Genomic DNA, 23,405 nt, shown 5'->3' on the forward strand with positions numbered 1-23,405 from the left:
TAAAATTAGATTCATCGTTAACATTAATAAAACAAGAGTAAATATAAGAATATCAAAAATTATCTTTGTAACAGTTAGGTTGATATATATAGTTAAATTATAATTATTTTTCTGTAAAAATATTTTCAAAAACAAGTTTTCAATATATGTAGAATACACAACTATTCATAATAATTATTATAGTATTACTTTAAATAAGTAAACAACAACAACAGTATGTTTATTAAAATTATTGTCATATGTTTCCTCTCATTAAATTATGTAAATTCACAAAAATGTAAATTATTTAGAATGCTACAATTCTAAAACATTTCAAAAAAATTACGAATGCAGATATTCTGTATAAAACATTTTTTTAAATATCCATACTTGATGAAAGACGCACACATCGATACAAACCTATACGGGTAGAAAATATTAATGTGTTCGTAATACGATTATTTTGTGCACACTTTTGTACGAAGTTTTGGCCTTCTCCAAGTTGTCTTGATAATTAATAATAATTAAAGAATTAACGATGTGTGAATCAAAGTACGTTGGATATGAATTATAAAGAATCGCTTTCCAAGATAAACGATAGCTAGGTACCTACAGGGAGTAAAATGTGTACCTTCCTGTCTTTCACCGTATAATATGCTATTTCGATGCCTTCTTCTCGTTTTCTTTCTTCGTCTTAACCAAATTTTCACGAGTTATTAGTAAGTATGTATATTATTGTTTATTGTCATAGGCCAACATTTTAGTTATCTTCGATCTTTACGATGCATTTTGAAGACGACTTTTTGATAATTTTCTGTAGTAAGTATGTAGGTACTTTACATAGTTTTGACAGATATAACTACAATATGTCTATCATAAGATCATCCAATTTCCTAGCATTTCATTATTGTGCTACATATTGAATTCAACTTAGAGCTACACTAATCGAAACCTTTGTGCGCACATTTTACGTGATACCCAAGTACCTATTCCTCATCATCGGTTTCGCAGCAGCCTGGCCAGCAGCAGCCTTCAGTGCCGTCTGGTCTGGTGCAGAACAGCAGAGTCTCCAGGGTGGAGACTGGATGAGGTTCTATGCCGTGGAAATCGCGAAGGTCTTCAGCTGGGAACCAGGCGCGTTCCTCGTCTTCTATTACTGGTATACCGAAGTATCTGGAATGTTACGATTGTTGGAATAAATATATTGTTTGCAAATAAATTTGATTTTTATTTTTACTATCTACTTGTGAATACGACAGTATCTAAAGAATCACTAAATGCAATTTTTTAAACAAATTTTCATGATAATAAATTCATTGTATAGCTAGACTTGGTTTCCTATATTATGTTGCGGAAAATCTTACCTACTAGAAGAGAATAATTAATTATTAGTTGGTGAAAATAAGTAAACGAAATGGGTATTGCGTGTGGTGTGGTGTGCATTACACAATACCATTAGCATACCTACTATTAAGTATTCTGTGATAATACCTAAGAATGTTTAGATTTTTTAAACTATGAAAATACCTATGAAATGCGAATTTAATAGTCGCGCATTAACGTACCTGCAAATAGCCAATCCCGGAATCCACAGCACAGAAGCCAAAACGAGGACCAACACCAGTAGAATGGCCCAGATTGGCCAGGGTTTCCTCACTGTATCGCCTTCAGAGCTGATCCAGGCGTCATATCCTGATCCCTCCACAGCTAACTCCGCAAAGGAGGAGATCAGGATTGATATCATGGCCAGGGGAGAGAGGTACTTCCAGCAGATCAGCCAATATATGCCTGGTCGCTGGCCCGTCATTGCCTCTATGTCGTCAGCGAATCTACGGAATAACGGTTGAGGGTTAGAATAAGTATCTAAATAGGTCACTCTATTGGTTGCTGTACGGAAAAATGAACGGGTAATCTACTATTCGAAGATTGAAAATTATTAGGATTATTGTGTTTTTGTTGCGTAGGTGTTTAGTGTTTATACTGTTATTGAAAATTATAAATAAAGTATAGGTAGGTATGTATATCTAATTTTTTAATACGGTCATTGATATCATCTAAATTATTTGTTCGATTCAGCTTAGATGTTTTATTCTGGTACCAGCTACATCACTGACAAGTACCATCAAAATCCGTTCAGTGGTTTTCGCGTGAATGAGGAACAAATATACATTTTCTAATAGCGTTCGCGTTTATAATATTAGTAGGAAGTAGAGTTAAGATAAAAAGGTACAATTATTCAGAACCTTATTTAAATGTACAACACACATTTCGGTCGATCTATCGTGCTATCTCCCTCGCACTTATGACTTATAGCTAACATCTACGCAAATGGATAAAAAAGATTTGTTTCTTTCATTGCGAGGGCTTTGGTTGGCTGTTATTCTTTGTCATTTTTTGCATAAAAAAATTTTCACGTTAAGACTACGATTGATTGAAAATCCAATAAGGATAAATACTTTTATTTATCATTCTTTAAAGCAGCTTATAGAGCTTCGGGGTATTTTTTGTGTGTTATTCTTTTAGTACATGTATCATTAAATTTAGGTTAAGACTACGTTTACTTAAAACCTATCTAAAAAACAATATTTATAAATAATTTAGACGAACGTACTACGACTCTACGGCGTAGAGTTTACGTCGTAGCAAAGTAATCTTTATTGATTTCATAGACAATGCTCTCTCGTACCTTCTGTTACTCTTTTTTAATTAAAATGTTACAATAATTGTTCTGTATAAAATAAAAATAAACGAGAATTAATACATTTATAAAAATTATATATGAGTTAAATACCTATGACTTAAAATACGTAAATTTAAATATGTGTTATCTATAGCAAACATTACGTCTAAAATATTTGTATCGAGATATATTTAAATAGACAAATATTAATTGGCATTTTATCGAAATGCAAACTGTGTTTACTAAAATGTAATTGAATGGCACCCTTTGACCTTTAGTGACAACCCACGCTGACATAAAACGCAAGCAGAATTCAAATGCAGTATATGAACACCCACGAAATGGTTGAAAGGAAAAACAATTTTGCTGGATTATTTAGAACTGACTGAGCATACAAGACTATTTACTATGCTCTTTTATTATCAACTAGATTTCCGCCCGCGGCTTCGCCCGCGTTTTCAAAGGAAAACCCGCATAGTTCCCGTCCCCTAGGGATTTCCGGGATAAAACCTATCCTATGTGTTAATCCAAGTTACCCTCTATATGTGTGCTAAATTTCATTGTAATCGGTTCAGTAGTTTTTACGTGAAAGAGTAACAAACATCCATACATCCATACTTACAAACTTTCGCCTTTATAATAGTATTATAAGATATTAAGATTGCGATAGAGTTCTGTTTATTACGTTTCCTTTGAAAATTTGTAATGAATGTAACTAGCAGTCTAGTTACATACCTACATGCTCCTCTAAACCTAACTTTATCTGTAATTATATTGAAATACTAGCGGTCCGCCCCGGTTTCGCCCGTGGTACATATGAAAAATAGATGTTGGCCGATTCTCAGAATTACCCGATATGCACAGAAAATTTCATGAGAATCGGTCCACCCGTTTCGGAGGAGTATGCAGACTAACATTGTGACACGAGAATTTTATATATAAGATGTAGACCATTATTTGATGAGATTCATTAATGAAATATGTTTTTAAAATTATATCAGTTTAACTTATTATAATGAGTAGATACAAGTAGATACATATTATAACAGATACACATTCCAAATTATATTTTATTTAACCATTTAATAATAAATTGATTCTATTAAATGTAAAGAATATAAAATATTAATTGAAAAGGAAAAAAATAGTTAAAAAATAACTTATCACTTACCTCTTAACTCCATAAACGTAAGAAATTCCAATGCATTCAAACAGCGCTATGATCAGCAGCGGGAAGTTACCGCTATACATATCGAACAATAGAAAAATATAGCTGCCAGCACCATGTGCGAATCCCATTGATAATAAACAACATAACAGGCATATGCCGCCTGTCAAATATTCCTTCCTCAGGTTCGGGAATAGCTTCATATCCACGATCGATGTCACCACACCCTCTAATGTTCCAAATTGTGAGTCTATGCCCAAAGTGAAGAGCATTAAAAAAAATAAAACGGACCAAAATTGCGCGCCAGGAAATTGGTTTATCGCTTCCGTGAAAATTATGAACGCGAGGCCGGTGCCAGATGCTGTCTGCAAATGGAAAAATGTTTATTGTAGTTGAGTGCTTTCGTATTTTGGGTTCGTCGAAAATATTTTTTGTGAGGGTCTGTTTTCATTTCAGGTTAGTTTCGCCTTCATATTTTAAATTCATCGTAAGAATTGAATGATATTTCCATTAATAGGCTTATTAAGTAAGCAATTGTAATTGAATGTACTTGATAATGAAGCATAGAACCAAGTTAAAAATATTTTAAATAATATAATTATATTGTAAGTAAAAACTAATAAAATTAGATATTCATAACAAGGATCAAATGTGATTTTCTCATACATTATTTTATTAAATAAATCCGAAAAATACTCAAAGGAACCTAATCATTATAAATAGAGCAGTAGTTCTGCAATATGTGTTATAATTTAGCTCAAACGTGCACGAAATATTTCAATAAAGTTCCACTTTGGCTGACATCCAAGCTGCGGAAATGAAGCTATAAGCCGGATTTAGATGCAACCAAATATTATATAGGGTAAAGTAAATCTTGAATTATATTATAAGTAAACTTACATTATCTAATTCCTTCTGTAAATCACATTCCGGCAAATGTGGCATGATTAAATGCGTTAAATTTCCATTCAGTTCAATCGTCACGTTTGTTCCCGGTTCTGGGATTACCATACTCGTATATGCTGGTCCAAAAATTTCAAGAAGCGTCCCGTTCCTTGTTCCTAAACATTTCTCATAGATCATAGTCGCTTTGAACCCAATAATTGAGAACACAACGATCCCAGCAAACATAGACGTTAAGCAGTTAGTCATAGATACCATAATAGCATCTCTGTAGCAGTTATTGTCGACGGGGTTGTAGGAGCTGAAGGCAATGAGGCCTCCAAACGCCAAGCCTAAAGAGAAGAATATCTGTGTTCCCGCTTCTAGCCAAACAACGGGGTCTAGAATCTTGTGCCATTTGGGTGTAAATAAATGTATCAAGCCATCTCCCATTCCTTTTAAAGTAATTCCTCTGAAGAAGAAGATCACCAGGACTATATAGGGGAACGTGGCGGTGACGTATACGACTTTGCCTGAAGATGCAATTCCTTTGATCATGCACATGTATACTAAGATCCAGGCTATAATAAGGGCAAGGGCGATTTTATAATTAAAAGTTTCTGGGTAATTGATGTCCTCCGATACTTGTAATGTGGTCCGGTACCAGAAATATTGGGTAGGACTGCTCAGCTGCAACAAAAGATATATCATTAAGTCATCGTGATTTGGATAATTCAGTAAATATGCCTAAAAGTTAACAACCCTCTTTAGCGTAAAATTCTGGGTAAGTCCAAACAGGGGAATTAAAAGTCGCAAACAACCGATCACAATAATACCTCCGCTTATTTCTATTTATAGTGCCAAATGAACAAAACTGAATCTCACCTTGACACATTTCAATGAATAAATTATCAGAATGAAAGCACACGCAATTAATTTAATTTAAATTATTCATCTCGCTCAATCATAATTATGATATTGATATATCTACAATTAACTGACTATAATTTCTATGTCATATATATAAATTTGTAGTACAAAAAACAACATGTTAACTTATGCGTAGGTTTCTAATAGCTTCCAACATAGGTAATGAAAGAAAATAACAGTTTATGTACGTCCCTCTAATCCATCATTCGAACTGCAATGACACATTCCCAATTAACAACGCCACGCTAGTGTTAACGTGACCCAGTTCGAAGCATTCCCTACTAGCTTCACACACGGATTTCCTCTTCTCCCTCTACTACCACCCTTTTTCAAAAATTCGAATGAAATGCTTAAAATTTAGGCAAATATCACAGTGGATAGTCAATGTTTGATACTAAAATCGTATGAATTTGGAGACATGATTTATTTTAACAACAATTCATACGTACACCTGTGTACCTAACATGATAGTTGATAAAACTAGTAGCATAAGTTATTAAATTTATTTACCATTCCCTATTGATTCCCTTCGTTTTCTTACTTTAATCCATACTAATATTATAAATGCGAAAGTAACTCTGTCTGTCTGTCTGTTACTCAATCACGCCTAAACTACTGAACCAATTTGCATGAAATTTGGTATGGAGATATTTTGATACCCGAGAAAGGACATAGGCTACCTTTTATTGCGAAATATGTACCACGGGCGAAGCCGGGGCAGACCTGTAGTTTTAAATACGTCATTATGTAGGTACATATTATGTTAGCCCCGCTTCTGTGATAACTTTATTAATTATTCCGCCCCGGAATTCCGTCTAACTATAGTTGTGAATTGTGATCATTAACTAACAAGACACGACTATTATGATAAACCGTGAACAGATTCAACACCTTTAATAGATTCTCTACAGCAGCCCTAATGACGATCAATATTCGTAACGCCCACGCTTTATGCTAGGGCTGCCACTCGCCACTTATAGAACTCCTACTCATTCCTATTTAGAAATAAGCTATTATTCCTCGTGCCATCTGTTAGACTGCCTGCATCGTTAATCGTTATTTATAGATGTAGAGACTATAACTTTATTTTTCCTATAACTTTAACGTTTTTCAAGAACGTCAATCCAAGTTTCATTTATTTTAAAGTAAGTATTTAATAATTCGCGCTTAAAATAGTTAAAGGTTAATTCAAATCGTATTTCAAACTTGGCTGAGAATTAATAATTACATAATGATAAACATAAAGTTAAGCTAAAAACCTTTTTTTAAATTAAGCTTTCCTTTACGTGACTGACCACAATTATTTAGAACAACATCACATAATTTTTGAGTTATTTTTAGAAAGCATTTCCATCCATATACTACTACATTCTTGCAAATAAATATAATTTGAATTTGAATTTGAATTATATGTATTAGTACTGTTAGTAGTGAAAATAAATCCAATATCTGCTTGAAAATTGAGTTTGCAAGATTACCACCTAAAAATATATTTTATAAATTTTATTTTTACTATACCGATATATAATAGATATAGAAGATTAACCCACGTAATAAAACTTCAAAATGATAAGATATTATTAATATAAATTAAGGCAACTACTTCCGAGATGATTTCGGATAGTACTTAATCTTTTTATTCGTATTATCGTATAGCCTCTATTGAAAGCTGAAATAGAATATGTATCAAAACTTTTATCAATTTTCTTTCAAAATATAATACGTTACAAATTAAAAAAAGACGTGTGGCACTCGGGGACTGCCGCGGTAAAGCTATTGCATGCCTTCAAGCCACACCAGCGTGAGGTTTTTCGTTACGCTCCCCACTCCAACGGGCAACGTTAATTTCTGGATTCGGTCCCCGCGCTCAAGGCCCACGATAGAAGCTATGCAATAGCTTAAAAACATAATATTAATAATTATTAGAATTACATATGTAGGTACATAAAATATAGTGTGCACGCTTTAGAAAATATTTGAAAAAGAATTATCGTAATTTCGTATGATAATTATATTAATAAAAAAATCCCTTTCTGCTTATTTTACGAAGTAAATTATGTGCTTTTCAGCCTTTCTAAAAGGTTTTAAAACTCTCATTTTTAAGAAAATTCGATTAAAAATTTATTTTAATGAAATCGAATTAAAGTACCATAAAAGAGAAATAACGGCTACGGGCTAATAGAAAAATGTCATGAACTATAAATCTTACGAAGAAGAAATTATAAAGACAGTATTCACATTTATTATAAGGCTTTGAAAAAGTTATTATAATAGCGCTTACAAAATTATAATATTTAAATGTAACATTAAAAACCATTGAATTTGGAAATCTTTAATACGTAGGTACCTATTTCATAAATTATCAAATAATCATTTACTTATATAAATACTAAAATAAAGCCGAATTAAATTAAGACTTACAATAAATCTAATTTTATCTTTATACCTACAACCCTTTTCAGGATAAAGGATTCGTAGACCCACTCGTAGCCCTATTCGTAGCAGATGAATACTGCTTGTTCTACGCCGTAGTATAAAGCCGTCTACGTTTGTAGATTCAAGTCTTTGTAATTGAAACAAACCTTGGCCTTTCGCCAAATAATTTCGAATATAAAGATTTAAGATATTTTAAGTAGAGATTTTAATTACAGCCTATGTGCAATTTTACAATAAGAACATTAAAAAATACCATCGTAATACATTAATTATTATCGGTTCGAAATTAATTTTTACTTCTCTGTTTAAAATAATATCGCAAAAAATCGTGGTAATTTTTAATAATAAAACTTTTAATAATCAAATAATATGCAAAGTTTAATATGAACACGGGCATTTCAATTTTACGTACCAAAATCTGAACTCTATATTTTTACAACTCAATCTAGATTCCCCAAATATGACGAGCTATTTTAAAACAGGAAAAAAATATTTCCAATCAAGGCTATAAAAAGTGCTACCAGAAAAAAGTTATCGACAATTTTTACTAAAGTTACGTCAAAGTTTTCAATTTATATCTCCAATCAGGCGTTAAGTTGCAAAGTTTCCGTCCATTTATGAAGCCTTTTAAAACTTTGTTAAACCTTTAAAAATAAGCCCTAAGTAGGCTAGTTAATATGAATCAAGTACTTTGTGAAAGGACAAAACTTTTTGCCGATTTCGTTTTAGATTCGACCCTTTTCAATATATTTTTATCAATTTACAGAACCAAGACTTAGTTTAATAGGGCTATTGAAGTACATACCTAGATATACACTTAAACATATAATTATATTTTTATATTTATTTAGAAAAATAACCTACCAACTAATTTCAAATAACATAAATCTAAAATAATAACAACAAACAATGTTATAAGTATATCACTACGCCATTTTACTTCTACATATACAATCATTATTTACATAGAAAAAAATCAATTTAAACAAAATTAACACTTACATAACGTAAATCCGCAACATGTTTCAACGAATCAATAACGAAACTGATGTTCCGATATTAATTAATTTTCATATTTTGCAACACAGAAGCTCTTTTTGTGGTTTATTCTTTTTTATTATAATGGCAGTGCTATCTCGTCAATATTCAGATTTAAATTATTAAAAAGAGAAAATCCATTGTTTTTAGTTCATCAAGCGAAGTATTGAATTCAAAGGATTCATTTGCGTATATTTTTAGAATCCAAGAAAAGGGAAAGTTCATTCTATTAATGTCGTTTTTTTTTCTACATGAAAATGGACAAACGAGCGAGTGGATCGACTAGAGGTAATCAATTCACCAATACAGCGGCGTCAGTAGATGTCAAGATGTCTCCAATCTGTTGTCGCCTTTTATTTATCTCATGGAACTAATAAGTATGAGTATTATTTCTAATAAATGTTTGTGTTTCTGATTACGTTAAATCTAGTAATAACTACAATCTAGCATAATTATTATCATGATTAACAATTTTTTGGTTTTTTGTATGTACGTGTAGACATAAGCACCACCCATAAAAGGTATAATAATATAATTTTGAATCAATGAATCAAGTCGAAAACCTTCCTCCATTTATCCTAAGAAAACTTACAGGACATTAAAAAGGGACAAACTTCTCGGCAGCAAAATTGTGAGCTGGGATTATAACCCTGTACCTTTTCATAAAACTTACGACACAGAACACCGTAAAGTTTCCATTCTATAGGTAACTTACATAAGAAACTTTTTAATATCACCCTTTGAACATGTTTCTCATGTATTTCTAATAACTTGAGACGTGTGATCTATTTTTGATTAAAGTTGGCTGTTTATAGAAAAGATGTATGAAGAAAAGATTTTATAGATTTTCAGTTTAATATCGGCGAGCGTGAGCCAAAGAGAAAATCACTAAATAATCATCTGTAGAGCTTATATTATACTTTGATAGCCTTACTCTACTCTTCAGACTCTTCAGACTCTTCAGACGAAATGTTAAAAAAAATGTCAATAGATAATATAGGCAACTAAGGTTATTCGGCAATAAAAAACTATATTTATCCCTATCTCTATTTTTACATAAAGAGTAGTTTTTCAATATATATACCTATGTAAAAACCACAAATATCCAATACTTATACTTAAAATTAGCTTTGATGAATATTTCATAATTCAAATCATATCATACCATTTGTTTAATTATACATATTTAGGTACTCTACAAAACAATAGAGTTCAAACAATGGTATCATAGTAGCCCCATATCAATTAAAGTTCAATTAGGTATACGCAGGCGCATACGTTAATATCTTGACAAAGCCTAGCATACCTCTTCAAAGTCAATCTAATTAGAAAATGATAACGGTAAGCTATTTACGCTACGACTTAACTTGATTGTTATGGGTTAATCTTGGGTTAATCTTAATCCAATTATAACAAAATAAGGATTAACAGACAATAAAATATCATAAGGATAATTATTATTGAATCTTTTGTTTGTTTTATGTAGAAAGAGGAGGTCTCCCGTCTTCAGGGTTCTATTATATTATTTTGTAATCGCATTACATGAAATCTGAATTATTCAAGACAAATAGCGCATGGTACATCGAAACGAAACAGATAAATTTCGTTACGCGTGTAAAACTTACGTATGATTCTGGAAACAGTTTCCCTTATTTATTCTTTTTAATAAGTACAAAATATGCAAACGCGTAGGCACATTCACTAAATTATTGACTGTCTTATATCACTTATATCAAGCATCATTTGAAACAAATTTCTAAGCCTCATTGGCTCATTATATCATGTTTACCTACTTCAGCCTACATAAATAACCATTGCTGGTTATTGAGATCATCATTTTCCAGTCAGTTCAATTCACGGCTTATTGTCTGGAAATATTTATGAGGACATAATACGGCCCCAGGCCTTTTTTAGTCCCTAATATCAGCATGTTATAAAGTTATTATATTAATGAATAAACTTTCTACAGAACTTCAGCTCCGAAGTCTGAACCTCTATAAAATACGGTCGATTGAATTTAAGTGATTAACAACAGGAGGATAATTGTTAACACCACTTCACAATATTTTCCCGTAATTAAACATCTTTGACGAGGTCGTTTATTCCGCTCGAAGACTTTTGTAGATTCAAGGAAATATGATATTATTATTACTCGTCTTTTATGAGATTCATTTAGAGATAAGAATAGACTGTAAAATAAAAAACCAAATTGAAATATCTAAATTTCACGTTGTTGTTTCAGGTATTTGTTTGATTTGGCATCAAATGTAATTAAATTCAGTTTCAGGTAAGCTACAAATTAAACATAAGTAAATTGACAATGATATATTTCGTAGTGGATCGGCAACAATGGAGATTAATGAATTTTGTAAAGCTATATTATGTGCAGTGTTTGTCCATTGCAATACAAAATTGAATATGTTTCTACCCTTTTTATTTTGGTTTGGTTCTGATAGGTATCATCAAATTATAGCAAGGAAAAGGAATATTACACACAACAAATTGTTTATAGACTACAGGCACATGTTGAAAAATGTATGGGTCATTTGAACCACCAGGTGACGTATCTAGATCGATATAAGAGCATAAATCATTTAAGCATATTAACGCGGCCCCAGTTAGCTCTTCCAAAATCTAAAATATATATAGATAATAGCTACCTACTTACTTGAAAACTTTTAGGAACAATGCTTACGTAGTATTTATTGTACTTGTAGTTTTCACAAAGTAAACTCAAACCGGTAAGTAAACATGTGTATAAGTTATTATTAGTCTGTGGTATAAGCAAGTTAACAATGTAAGTACATAGGTAGCATTATAGGTAGTATCATTTACATTAGACTAGCTATCCGCCCGCGGCTTCGCCCGCTTTGTCTAAAACTTGTATACATAGTATATTATTATTAGTCTGTGCTAAAACCAAATAAATTATAGACTAATTAAACGTTCCTCTTGTCAATCAATCTATCTATTAAAAAAAATTTAACGTTGCGTAGTTTTAAAGATTTAAGCATACCTACCTACATACAGAGACAGAGCAAGTGTCTTTGTTTTTTACTATGTAGTGATTAACTTAGTAGGTAAGGGATGCATAATATGCATATAATTCTTCTGCAAGCTTTATAGTTTCCGCATCATTTTATATATTTACAAGTTAATTCAAATTAAATTAAAGCATTTATCGTGTGGTATTAATATTATAATCCCTCTAGATTTACGATCGTGTGATATATATAATTATATAGTTATATCACACAAGAATTATCAAGCATTATGTTTTGATTTTCGATATATGTATGTACTAAAATATATGCATATATTATATTGAAGTCAAATAGCTTAATCAGCAATTTAATTAAGAACCTAGTTAATTAAACGGATAATTAAACTAGTTGGCTACGGCATACATATAGAGCAATTGCTTCGTAGAGCCTCATTCGTAGAGTACATTTCCAAAGCTCATGGCCAGCGATGACCTTCCATTCTTCTGTCGTTTAGTTGCTATAGATTTTCATTGGTTGTTTCACTATAGTTTCGGAAATACAGTTTTGTTACAAACGGTACAATGTGAAATTGAAAACGTCCTTAAATACCTAAACATTCTTTTATTAATACTGTCATAAATTGTATTGATTATCATCACCCGTAATTTTAAATAGGATTTTTTTAATGGGGTATACTTACAGCGCATTCTGGTTCAGTTGTATACGATCCATTACTGAAATATTTCTTCGGGCATTCCGACCACGGCAATTCTGCTTGGAAGCTCTGAGCGAAATAGAACAGGCACCAGGCTATTATAGAATTGTAGTACAAGGCGACATTGAAGGAAACCACCGCGGAACTTATTCCAATCCCACCCAAATATGGGGACACCTGATGCCACACGCCAATTGCACCCTTTCGCAAACGTTGGCCAATAGCCAACTCCAGATAAAATATCGGTATCCCCTCGATAGCTAACATAACAAAGTATGGTATTAAAAATGCCCCTCCTCCGTTCTTCTGAGCTAGATATGGAAATCTCCACACATTACCCAAACCTACAGCATATCCAACTGTAGCTAGAAGAAATGTCAGCTTACTGTCCCAAGATTCTCGTTCCCCCGGATCTCCTTCTGGTTTGAAAACACCCCTTCCTTCAACTGAGCTTTCCTTGCTTGTCGGTGTTTCTGATGTCTGTCTGTTAGGACTGGTGTCTTCGAACGCCTGGTTCGTCGCTCCATACATAGCATGTGCACGCAACGGCTGACCATTCTCTAGATGAACCAAACGCCCCCTTAATTCCTTCATTTCCATTCTTTCTAATGAACGTTGTGCGTAAAGATCACGCGAGCTTTGTCGCCGAATTAATTGAGCCGTGTTCGCCATTGTTAACTATATTTTATTGTCCTAATTAGTGTCTTATTATCTTAGTATCTAAGCTAGTTCATTAGACTCATCGTCATGGCACATTATGGCTAGTATATAAACGGCCACCGCGTAACACATTGTAATGTGAATGAACTTAGAGGCAGAAGATATTGATCGAAGCATTTCGAAACACCAATTACTCAAAAATTGAACACTTCACGATTTTCAAAGAAATGTTTGGACAGAGATGGTTTTTTTTTTATATTTTTTTATTTGTATAGAGGTGAATGATATAATATGGCTACCATCAAGGGTGCCGAGATGTAACTGGCGGGAAATCCTCCACAAAGGGGTGAGAATGAAGAAGCGCATGCGTAGAAGTAAAGGCTTTTATAAAATGGAAGAGTATGGAAGGTTATTCAATCGGTTCAGTGAAACCATTAGTCTTCGCTGTCGAAGCACTTTATTGTACTTATATAGATATGGAAGATAACCCATTCAATAAGGAACACATAAAAGATCAGTCATTTCGGTAATATGATCGTTGGATTAATATTACGTTGTAGGTAAATAATGTAATCTGAGTTTTATGTGCTATAATTATATATACTCGTTTCTGACTATTCGAATATTCAAAATATTAAAAAAATACATTCTAATACATATTATATTGTAATTAGTAAATAGTAATAGGTAGGTACATAAGTGCACTTTCAATATGTCGGCAAAATCTAAATTAAATTTCCATTGAAGTTGTGAGTCAAACAGACAAAAAATTTTAAATTTATCAATTACTAGCTGTGCTCTGCGGTTTCTCCCGCATTGCTCCACTCCTGTTGGTCTTAGCGTGATGATATATTATAGTCATAGCCTTCCTCGATAAATGGGCTATCTAACACCTGTAGTTCCTGAGATTAGCGCGTTCAAACAAACAAACGAACTCTACAGCTTTACTTATAATATAATATTAGTATAGACTATAGATCATTATCATAACTAATCCAAACTTTCGCCTCTGTGCTATAAAATCTCGACTCGACTCAACCCTCTAAATGTAAAGATACTTCGCTCAGAGTTCATTTACATACCCTAAGTGGAACCTAAATAGCTAGAATTTAAATAGCTATAAGTATTAAAACTCGTTATGACTTGACTCAGCACTTCAAACCCTTAATTAATTAGTGCAATACTAGATAATTTAATCTATATGTATTACTAGCTTTCCGCTCGCGGCTTCGTCCGCTTTGTCTAAAAAATATGTAACTAATATATAAGTTTAACATAAAAATATAAAGAAAATCATTTTGAATACTCATCTATAGAGGTCTTAGATAGAGGTAGGTAACAGTAAGCTCTATATTAAATTAATAACGAAATCCAATTATATTCGGAGCCGAAGTAGGAGGAGATATTATTCGTTTTTACCGTGGCAGGAGGACCAAGTTCCTACTAAAATGTAACAAAACCGCAATAAAAATACATAATATTTCTTTTTCTTTTCTGTTATGGCAAATACATAATATTCATCATTAAATTTAGTACATCTTAATACTACCTATTATAAAGGCGAAAAATGAAATTTAGCACACATATAGAGGGTAACTTGGATTAATACATAGGATAGGTTTTATCCCGGAAATCCCACGGGAACGGGAACTATGCGGGTTTTCCTTTGAAAACGCGGGCGAAGCCGCGGGCGGAAATCTAGTATACAATATTTTTTCTGATAATGTTCAACGTATATTACTTGTATATTAGATAACGATAAGTAATAGGACAGTTAGATTCTAAATGCTATTCTCACGCTATTCTGTGATGCTTTTGCCTTTTATTACTAGCAACATTTTTTGTCCGTCAAACCCACACAAACCTCTATCCTCGCCTCTATCACTGTCATTTTGACATGATTTATTTATCCTTACAAATTGTCAAATGTCAATACAGGATTTGCATTTTGCATTTGTGACGATTGTAGAATTACGCATTTTATTTCTTGACATTATTTTTGCTTAATATAAGAAATATATTTTACAGAATATGTCGATTGTGACATCGATACCCTTTTGTGTTTGTATCCGTGTAAGGTAATCGTAACCCTTATCTTCAGAGCACACAAAATGTATTGCTTACAATGGCTAATACCTGTGCTCTTGATTCCGAAGCCCGTAAACCCGGCATTAGTAAATACACACGTAATGTTTATGGTGTTATATCTAATCGGGTTTTTCCTTGAGCGGAAGCCTTGCACTGTATGCAGCGTAATGTTCATGGCCGCAGTAGTTCTTATATGTTACAGCGGCATAGGTAATTGTTTATTCTGGGGCAGTCAGTGTGAAGTGGAAAAATATGACACTTAGCGAATTCCGAAGAATCCTATCAGCGAAGTGCTCAAACTCAAGTGTTCCTGACGCTTTCGGGCAAGACACGCGGCCAAATCCTGCTGACGTCATATTTATCCAATAATATTACCTAGTTACTGTATAATTATGTAAATAAAACATGTTTTGTTTACATAATGTTTTGTATAATTATTGTTGGAATCCCCTGGGGATATGTGCCGATTTGTACTTATTTAACATTGTTGTGTTGATTATTAAACATTGTGATTATTATTGTACAGTTATTGTTAGCATTTTATAGTGAAATATTAATTGTAAATTAATCAAATGTCTAGAACTCATTTCCTTATAGAAATGTTATAAACATTGACACTTTTAACGTATCATTCATAGAAAATTCAATAATGTTGCATTTTAAAATTCAATTTTTAACAATGTAAATCAATTTCATTTATATATTTAATAAATAATTCAATGTAAGTAGCATAAATAAATTTCTTATTGAAAGCTATACAATGCCTTTTTCTCAATCCTTAAGCCTTGGTTAAGTTTTAGTTGAATTTGTACACGTAAGGTATTTTTATTTAAGATTTTATGATTATTGATATATTTTTGTCTATTTCATGATTCAAAGATAATTAAAAGTCCATTAACTGATGCCTAATATCAGATAAAATGCCTATTAACATTTTGGTGTAAACACACTGCTTTCAACCAAATATATAGTTTGTTCTAGAAAATATTTTGATGATATCAACTATAAGAAAGATAACATATATCTAAATAGTTTAATTATCATATTTTTTAAAGTATTTAACATGTTTATTAAACATGCATCCTTTTTTATGGATATAATATAATATATTACTACTGCTGAAGGAGAGAACAATTTTATTTCTAACTAAAACCACCTAAAACTTTAAATTTTTACTTGTATTTACTTATTTATAAATTAGCAATCATAACTGTAATGTGGTGATACAAATACATCCCAGCAGAGACATCCTTATTATTATTCACAAATAGATTTTGATTTATACAAATTATGGAACTTATTGTAATGCATTTTTATCTATACCTACTAATATTATGCAGAGTTTGTTTGAACGTGCTTATCTCAGGAACTACTGGTCCGATTTGCAAAATTATTTTGGTGTTAGATAGCCCATTTATTGAGGAAGGCTATATAATTATCATTACGCTAAGACTAACGGTGAAACCACGAAGCGCAGCTAGTATATTATATGAGTGCCAATATTAAGCTCAATGATTTTACATTTTTATTATTGACCATCCTCCTATCTAGTAAAAAAAAAGAATGTTATAGTTTTAAGTTATATGCAAGAAACTGCAATTATTTTAAATATTGTTTAAGGTATAAATATTTAACAACTTTGTATACATCAACTAAAAAACTGGATCATGGCATAGCAGTCCATTTAGAAATTGTACTGCTATTATTATTTAAACAGGTTTGCTGCTGCAAAACATTGCACACTTATAGTGCTTGTATGCTGGAACAGTTCAGAAACTTTGAATACTTAATTCTTATACTTCATAGTAAAATGAATACATATAAGTTCATCAACTGCAATATATCTAAGTTAATATAACATTACTACACATTTTTATAAGAATAAGTTCTGTAATGCAATAAAATCATTAATAATCCTCCCATTAATGCAATTCAATCAACAGTATCTGGTAAATACAAACTGCGCTAATAATATTCATTTCACAAGCGCTTGTAACTTATTAGAAATATACTGCTATCACTGGTATACACATAAATATAACATTGTTTGGAGCCTGGAAGTATGAAAAATTGGAATAAATTAAAATAAAACAAGAAATGGTGTTAACTGTTTATTAAACGAGCTGGATTTAAGATGGTCATCTTTGACGGTTTTGATGTTCACTTACAATTTTGATAACATACTTGATACATAGAAAGCCTTAACCTAGGAGGTTCTAGCAACCTGAAACAAAGAAACATTGGTTGAAAAACATTACAAAAAAGATTGTCATGCTGTAATAAATAGGTTATCAAGATTGAATATTCTTTCATACAGTGTTGGTAATCAATTTACCTGCTTATCTTAGTCTTCTAGCTTCACGCTCAGACTCGAGAAGGGTTAGGATGTCACCATCACGAACAGGTCCCTTTACGTTCCTGATAATTTGACGGCTGGTCTCTCCGATGAACTCGACCTTAACCTGGGTACATTGTCCCTGGGAGCCAGTACGGCCCAGAACCTTAACGACGCGAGCAAGAACGTTGGGTTTGTCCATTTTGAGCAGATATCGAGCGAAACTCACTAAATACACGTGCAACGCAAACGGCGCGTACGAAAAAGAAATCTGTCACAGATTAAATTTTGAAGGATCCGAAAATAGTGTTACCATTACATAAAACCGGTATTATTTTATCGGTTTTTAGTTATTATAAATAAAATTTAATATTATTTAAATAAGCTCATAGGTGGCTCATAGTAACAGATGCAAAAAATAATAATTTTATTCAATAATTAAATTAAATAGAATAAAATTAATCTAATTCGATATTCTATCTGATTAATATTTTATAATTTTTTGATATAATAATTATACGAACACTCGCCCCTCAGAATGACCTGGGAAAGATTCTAATCGATCTAGTATTGAAAATTTAGGACGTACAAAAACAAGTAGAAAAAGATGTGTGGCACTCGGGGACTGCCGCGGTAAAGCTATTGCATGCTTGATGCTATGCCTTCAAGCCACACCTCCGTGCCCGTCGGAGTGGGGAGCGTGAGGATTTTTCGTTACGGAATTTCTGGATTCGGTCCCCGCGCTCAAGGCCCGTGATAGAAGCTATGCAATAGCTTAAAATGGCAAATTCTTATTACAATACTAGCGGTCCGCCCCGGCTTCGCCCGTGGTACATATTTACGTTTTCTCTACATAAAAACCATCCTCGTACTTCAAGGAATATAATAAAAAAAGAATTATCGAAATCGGTTCAGCCGTTCTCGAGTTATGCGCTTACCAACACATTATGCAATTCATTTTTATATTATAAGAAGATTATCACTTTTCAAAAATTTACTCAATTTTTACACTGTTGCACTTTTTTGCACGCCTCATAAGCGAAGCGTTGAGGTGGGTACTACTGTCACTTCGCGCAAAACATCTGATTTTTCAAACTTAAAATGTCTTTATGTATCATACATTGCACTTGTAAGATAATACATACACACACATATTAAGAAAAAACACTATTTTTAACGTTCATGATATTTTTGATGTCATTTTTGTTATTTAAACTAGTTAAAAAACAGTTTAAAAAAGTTCTGTCTTGGACGTCCGTGTGTCTGTATGTGCGGATCCTTTTTCTTGTTAACACGATAGCGACCGAAATACTTTACTAATCGAGTCTTTTTTTTTCTCTTACGCTTGAGTATGCTCAGGAATAGAACCCTTTCATTTTTCAGGGTCTGATTCGATGTGGTTTAATTGTTATTAAATAAACAAAAATAATAATTAATAAATATTTATTAAAAAAAAATTATGAGGCGTGCACTTTTGGATTTTCCAAATTATTTTTTTATTTTTTTGGGTTTTGTCGCTGTTAGCCCAGGAGGGGTTCTATAGCTTAACCGGACTTGTGTTGCATGTGTAAGTGTAAAAACATCCATTGAAAAAACGGCGGATAAAATAAAACCAGAAGTAAAAATGTAACATTTTTAATATTTAAATAATGTCTTCTCGTAACGCAACATTATTGCAAAGATGTCCACTCATTTTGTTCCATAATTTACTCTCACACTTAAACTAAACACACAGTCTCATCACTTTACATCAAATAAAATAAGAATTAAGACAATTTATTGTACATCTTAGTTAATTTTTATTAGGTGTAAGTATAAAAAGTGAAAAAGAAAGCTATATCAACTGCTTCCTAAAGTAATTAACATTATTTTTGCAGTATACAATTATTGAAATCTTATTCTTATTTTAATTGACTGCTCACTGTAAACTCCTGGCTGATTTGATGTTTACTAAAAATTAATTTAAAAAACTAAAATTAGTCATCTCCCGCCGATCTCTTGGCCTTCCTCATGCGTGGCGACTGTTTCGGCGTCTTGGGTGATTTTTCTGTAAAAAAGAAATTTATTTTATTACATTTTTAGGTATATCTTTTAGACAAAAAAAATTTTCCATCATATCACAGAAGTCTTATCAACATTAGATTCTGGCAATCACATGATTATAAGTTGTATTGTTATTTTTCATTTTCTTTATTATTTGTTCTCTATGTTGTGTTTTCTTTTTCAAAACAATTAAATTATAGTTAACACTCCGAGCACACACAATATAGGGAGTAATTTAGATTTAATTAAAGAGTGTCTATGTTTATCATTGATACGCATTTATGCTTAATTTTTAATAAATCTATACTAATATTATAAAGCTGAAGAGTTTGTTTGTTTGAACGCGCTAATCTCAGGAACTACTGGTCCGATTTGAAAAATTCTTTCTGTGTTAGATAGCCCATTTATCGAGGAAGGCTATAGGCTATATATCATCACGCTAAGACCAACAGGAGCGGAGCACTGCGGGTAAAACCGCGGGGCAAAGCTAGTCACCAATAAATACTTACTCAGCTGGTTAACGACTTCCTTCGGCAGCCAGTCGTAATCTACATCGTTAGCTGTTCCAGTTTCCAAGGGTTTAGGAACTGATCTCGGTGATCGACGACGAGCGAGTGATGATAAAGCTTGCTGCCCCAATACTAGGATCAGAACACAGGCCGCACCCAAGAATATATATAGGAAGAATGTCTCTCCGTCTAGACCTTCGGAGATTTCGACTATGTTTACCGTTTGGTTGTAGACTGCTTCCTGTAAAAAGAATTGGCACATTATATCTTGTTTATATTAGTAAACTAGCGGTCCGCCCCGGCTTCGCCCGTGGTACCTACATGTTTAAACTATCCTATCTCTCAAGTTAGGTCGAACTGCACATGGTGTGCGAATTTTATTATAATCGGTTAAGTGGTTTAGGAGTCCATTGAGGACAAACATTGTGACACAAGATTTATATATATTAAGATGTAAGGTAATTAAATGTTTTTATGTAGCATGATATCAAATAAATATTTATTATTATTTATTTAATATTTTTGGTATCAATAAATTTATACAGTCTAATAACATACTATATTTTTCTTTTAGTTTTTCAACGAGTATTTGTATGTAATTAGATAATTAAAAATTTAATAATCATTAGTAACAACTGAAATGACCATCATTAATAATGACAATTTGTAATGAATATCTGAATTCTAAGAAAAGTTTTCTAATTAGATATCACAATAATCTACGTTCTAATATTATGGACAATTGAATTACCTGGTATGAGTTACCGCTAGCGTCCTTGTAGTTGATCTGAATGTTTAATCCGAAAGGTCTTCCAGCGAACGCTTCATTAGGAATGAAGGAATAAGCAAAGGTGGCTTCTTGTTTCGGTTTTACCTCGCGGTTGTAAGGCAGAGCGGTAAAGTTCTGGATATAGTAAGTGTAATCCAAAGGATATCTAAAGGAAGCTTCCATAGTCTCAACCAGGTAGTCTTCAGAACCCTTGTTGATGAAACCAACTAGGAATTCCACTGGATTTCCCGCTTGTAAATCTAAAAAATATAAATAAGAATTAGATACAGGTGGACTTTACGTTATAATAATGCATAAATTAATGCTTTATATTGTAAACTAGCGGTCCACCCTGGCTTCGCCCGTGGTACATATTTACGTTTTCTCTACATAAGAACCATCCTCGTACTTCAAGGAATATAATAAAAAAAGAATTATCGAAATCGTTTCAGCCATTCTCAAGTTATGTGCTTACCAACACATTTTGGGATTCATTTTTATATATTTTAAATTAGTGTAAGAAACTGGTGGATTTTTTATAATATGATTTAATAAATGTTCTTTATTGTACATACATAGAAATATAATTTGCTACATGGTTGAGATACTTATAATAGAGATGTACAAAGAGTGGCAAACAATATTATAGTGTACGCTTCAATTGAATGATTTTAATAACAGAATAAGTAACTGATAATTGCACATACTTTTAAGAGTAAAAATTTAACTTTAAATGAAAGTATTCTTTTGTTTCTAGGTCAGTTAATATCACCTTTCGAAATTTTTATTAACTCATGTAACATAATAAAATATTCTTGCAATTATATGCTTTTAATTATATTTTTATGTTATAATAAATAAACTCACCAAATGACACATCACCATAGTTAGTGATGGGTTTGGTGAACAATATGGTTGTGTCTACATCTTGTGATGACTTTACAACAGAGTCGTCTTCATCACCAATAACATCATCACCGACAACCTGGTTGTCTTCACCTTCAATGTCCACTACATCATCGAGTTCGTCTTCCTCTGCTCTTGCTAGGATATTAGCTGAAAATTTACAAAAAGATAACATATTGAGTATATATTATGAGTATATATTGTGTACATCTGTGAGCAACTTCATTAAAAGGTTTATGAGTATATATTGTGCACATCGGTGAGCATCTTCATTAAAAGGTTTATGAGTGTATGATTGTGACAACAAATACAGTTAGTTTTTGATGTGAGAAAGTTTTCACTATATTCATAAGGGATCTTGCCTAACTTACTTATATATAACAAAAGAAATTGCCTATATTTCATGTATTTACAAGTCGTATGTTGAACTAATTACGTCTTGATTCGAACAAGTTTAATTTCATAACTGTAGGTATGATAAAATTATTTATGCGGTAACTAGCAATATGGAAATAAATATCTTTGTGAAACAATGGACGTTTTATATTTTACACTAAATTATAGTGAGTTTCTTTCAAAATAATAACCCTATGCCACGTACCTACACTACTTTCTAAAATAAATACATAATTCTTTGGACTTACCGTTTTGGAAGCACAGCAGAGCCGCGGGTAAAACTAATAACATTAGGTAGATGAGTTTCATTTTGATTTATTTCTAAAAATAACTAAGGTTAAAGAAATATACTAAATTGATGCTAGCTATGAGACATTCACTTCACGTACTATATCTATGCGACCGCCACCGCAAAAGCTCGATGTTCACGAATGCCAATTTTCTCTCCAACTCGATTGACGTGGAAGGAATGCTTGTCAATAGTGTTGTTATCGAATCGGTTTTATAGAAAATCGATAACGGAAAAATATATAATATTTTACGTTTAACAAAAAAATAACGTTTAATTACATTAATATTATTAATTTTATAATAATAAAACGTAGTTAACTTGTAACAGCTTTTAGAACTTTTAGACTTTCTAATTTAATTATGTTTAATCTAAGGTTTGATCATGTTTCGTTAACATTTAATTTAATAACGATAAATTTACCCATAATAATTAAATATTATAAGGTGTCATTCTGAAATATAATAATGGGTATCATTATTCTTGAATAAACTTAAATGGGGAGAACATCTCCTGCGGAAACGTAGCTTTCCGTACTTTTTATAAAGGCATTTTTATATTTATAACGTTTCTATATATATTAATCAGAAATTTATAA

The 23,405-nt window shown here is 32.0% G+C and overlaps 4 protein-coding genes across 4 annotated transcripts; 1 reads left to right on the top strand and 3 right to left on the bottom strand.

Moving 5' to 3' along the window:
- Positions 1 to 719: 719 nt before the first annotated feature.
- On the bottom strand, positions 720 to 13,484 carry LOC149903782 (sodium-dependent neutral amino acid transporter B(0)AT3). Its single transcript, XM_090108254.1, has 5 exons — positions 12,798 to 13,484; positions 4,728 to 5,399; positions 3,831 to 4,192; positions 1,545 to 1,808; positions 720 to 1,152 (listed from the first exon to the last, which is right to left on the bottom strand). Exons 1-5 carry the CDS (start codon positions 13,482 to 13,484, stop codon positions 966 to 968), a joined length of 2,172 nt encoding a protein of 723 aa, XP_089964380.1. The 3' UTR covers positions 720 to 965.
- A 1,918-nt stretch (positions 13,485 to 15,402) lies between these two features.
- On the top strand, positions 15,403 to 16,310 carry bc10 (BLCAP apoptosis inducing factor bc10). Its single transcript, XM_090107959.1, has one exon. The coding sequence runs from the start codon at positions 15,584 to 15,586 to the stop codon at positions 15,821 to 15,823; it is 240 nt and encodes a 79-aa protein (XP_089964085.1). The 5' UTR covers positions 15,403 to 15,583; the 3' UTR covers positions 15,824 to 16,310.
- A 1,348-nt stretch (positions 16,311 to 17,658) lies between these two features.
- Positions 17,659 to 18,174, bottom strand: RpS28b (Ribosomal protein S28b). Its single transcript, XM_090107928.1, has 2 exons — positions 17,896 to 18,174; positions 17,659 to 17,784 (listed from the first exon to the last, which is right to left on the bottom strand). The coding sequence occupies exon 1, from the start codon at positions 18,095 to 18,097 to the stop codon at positions 17,900 to 17,902; it is 198 nt and encodes a 65-aa protein (XP_089964054.1). The 5' UTR covers positions 18,098 to 18,174; the 3' UTR covers positions 17,659 to 17,784; positions 17,896 to 17,899.
- Positions 18,175 to 19,514: 1,340 nt separating this feature from the next.
- l(1)G0320 (signal sequence receptor subunit 1 l(1)G0320) lies at positions 19,515 to 22,969 on the bottom strand. The gene is made up of 5 exons (XM_090107962.1): positions 22,767 to 22,969; positions 22,084 to 22,272; positions 21,199 to 21,476; positions 20,448 to 20,688; positions 19,515 to 19,942 (listed from the first exon to the last, which is right to left on the bottom strand). Exons 1-5 carry the CDS (start codon positions 22,825 to 22,827, stop codon positions 19,872 to 19,874), a joined length of 840 nt encoding a protein of 279 aa, XP_089964088.1. The 5' UTR covers positions 22,828 to 22,969; the 3' UTR covers positions 19,515 to 19,871.
- Positions 22,970 to 23,405: the final 436 nt, after the last annotated feature.

This window comes from Colias eurytheme, chromosome 12 (assembly GCF_061535395.1).
Source record: "Colias eurytheme isolate Ceu_HAF_F1 chromosome 12, ilColEury1 Martin Lab GWU primary, whole genome shotgun sequence".
NCBI classification, from domain to species: domain Eukaryota; kingdom Metazoa; phylum Arthropoda; class Insecta; order Lepidoptera; family Pieridae; genus Colias; species Colias eurytheme.

What these genes read in the sequence shown, in the direction of transcription:
- LOC149903782 (XM_090108254.1), bottom strand. Translation starts at nt 13,484, where the DNA reads ATGGCGAACACGGCTCAATTAATTCGGCGACAAAGCTCGCGTGATCTT. An exon ending in TACAGAAGGAATTAGATAAT is followed by an intron (nt 4,193 to 4,727) that starts GTAAGTTTACTT and finishes TTCCATTTGCAG; the next exon opens with ACAGCATCTGGCACCGGCCT. An exon ending in CCGGGATTGGCTATTTGCAG is followed by an intron (nt 1,153 to 1,544) that starts GTACGTTAATGC and finishes GTAACATTCCAG; the next exon opens with ATACTTCGGTATACCAGTAA.
- bc10 (XM_090107959.1), top strand. Translation starts at nt 15,584, where the DNA reads ATGTATTGCTTACAATGGCTAATACCTGTGCTCTTGATTCCGAAGCCC.
- RpS28b (XM_090107928.1), bottom strand. Translation starts at nt 18,097, where the DNA reads ATGGACAAACCCAACGTTCTTGCTCGCGTCGTTAAGGTTCTGGGCCGT.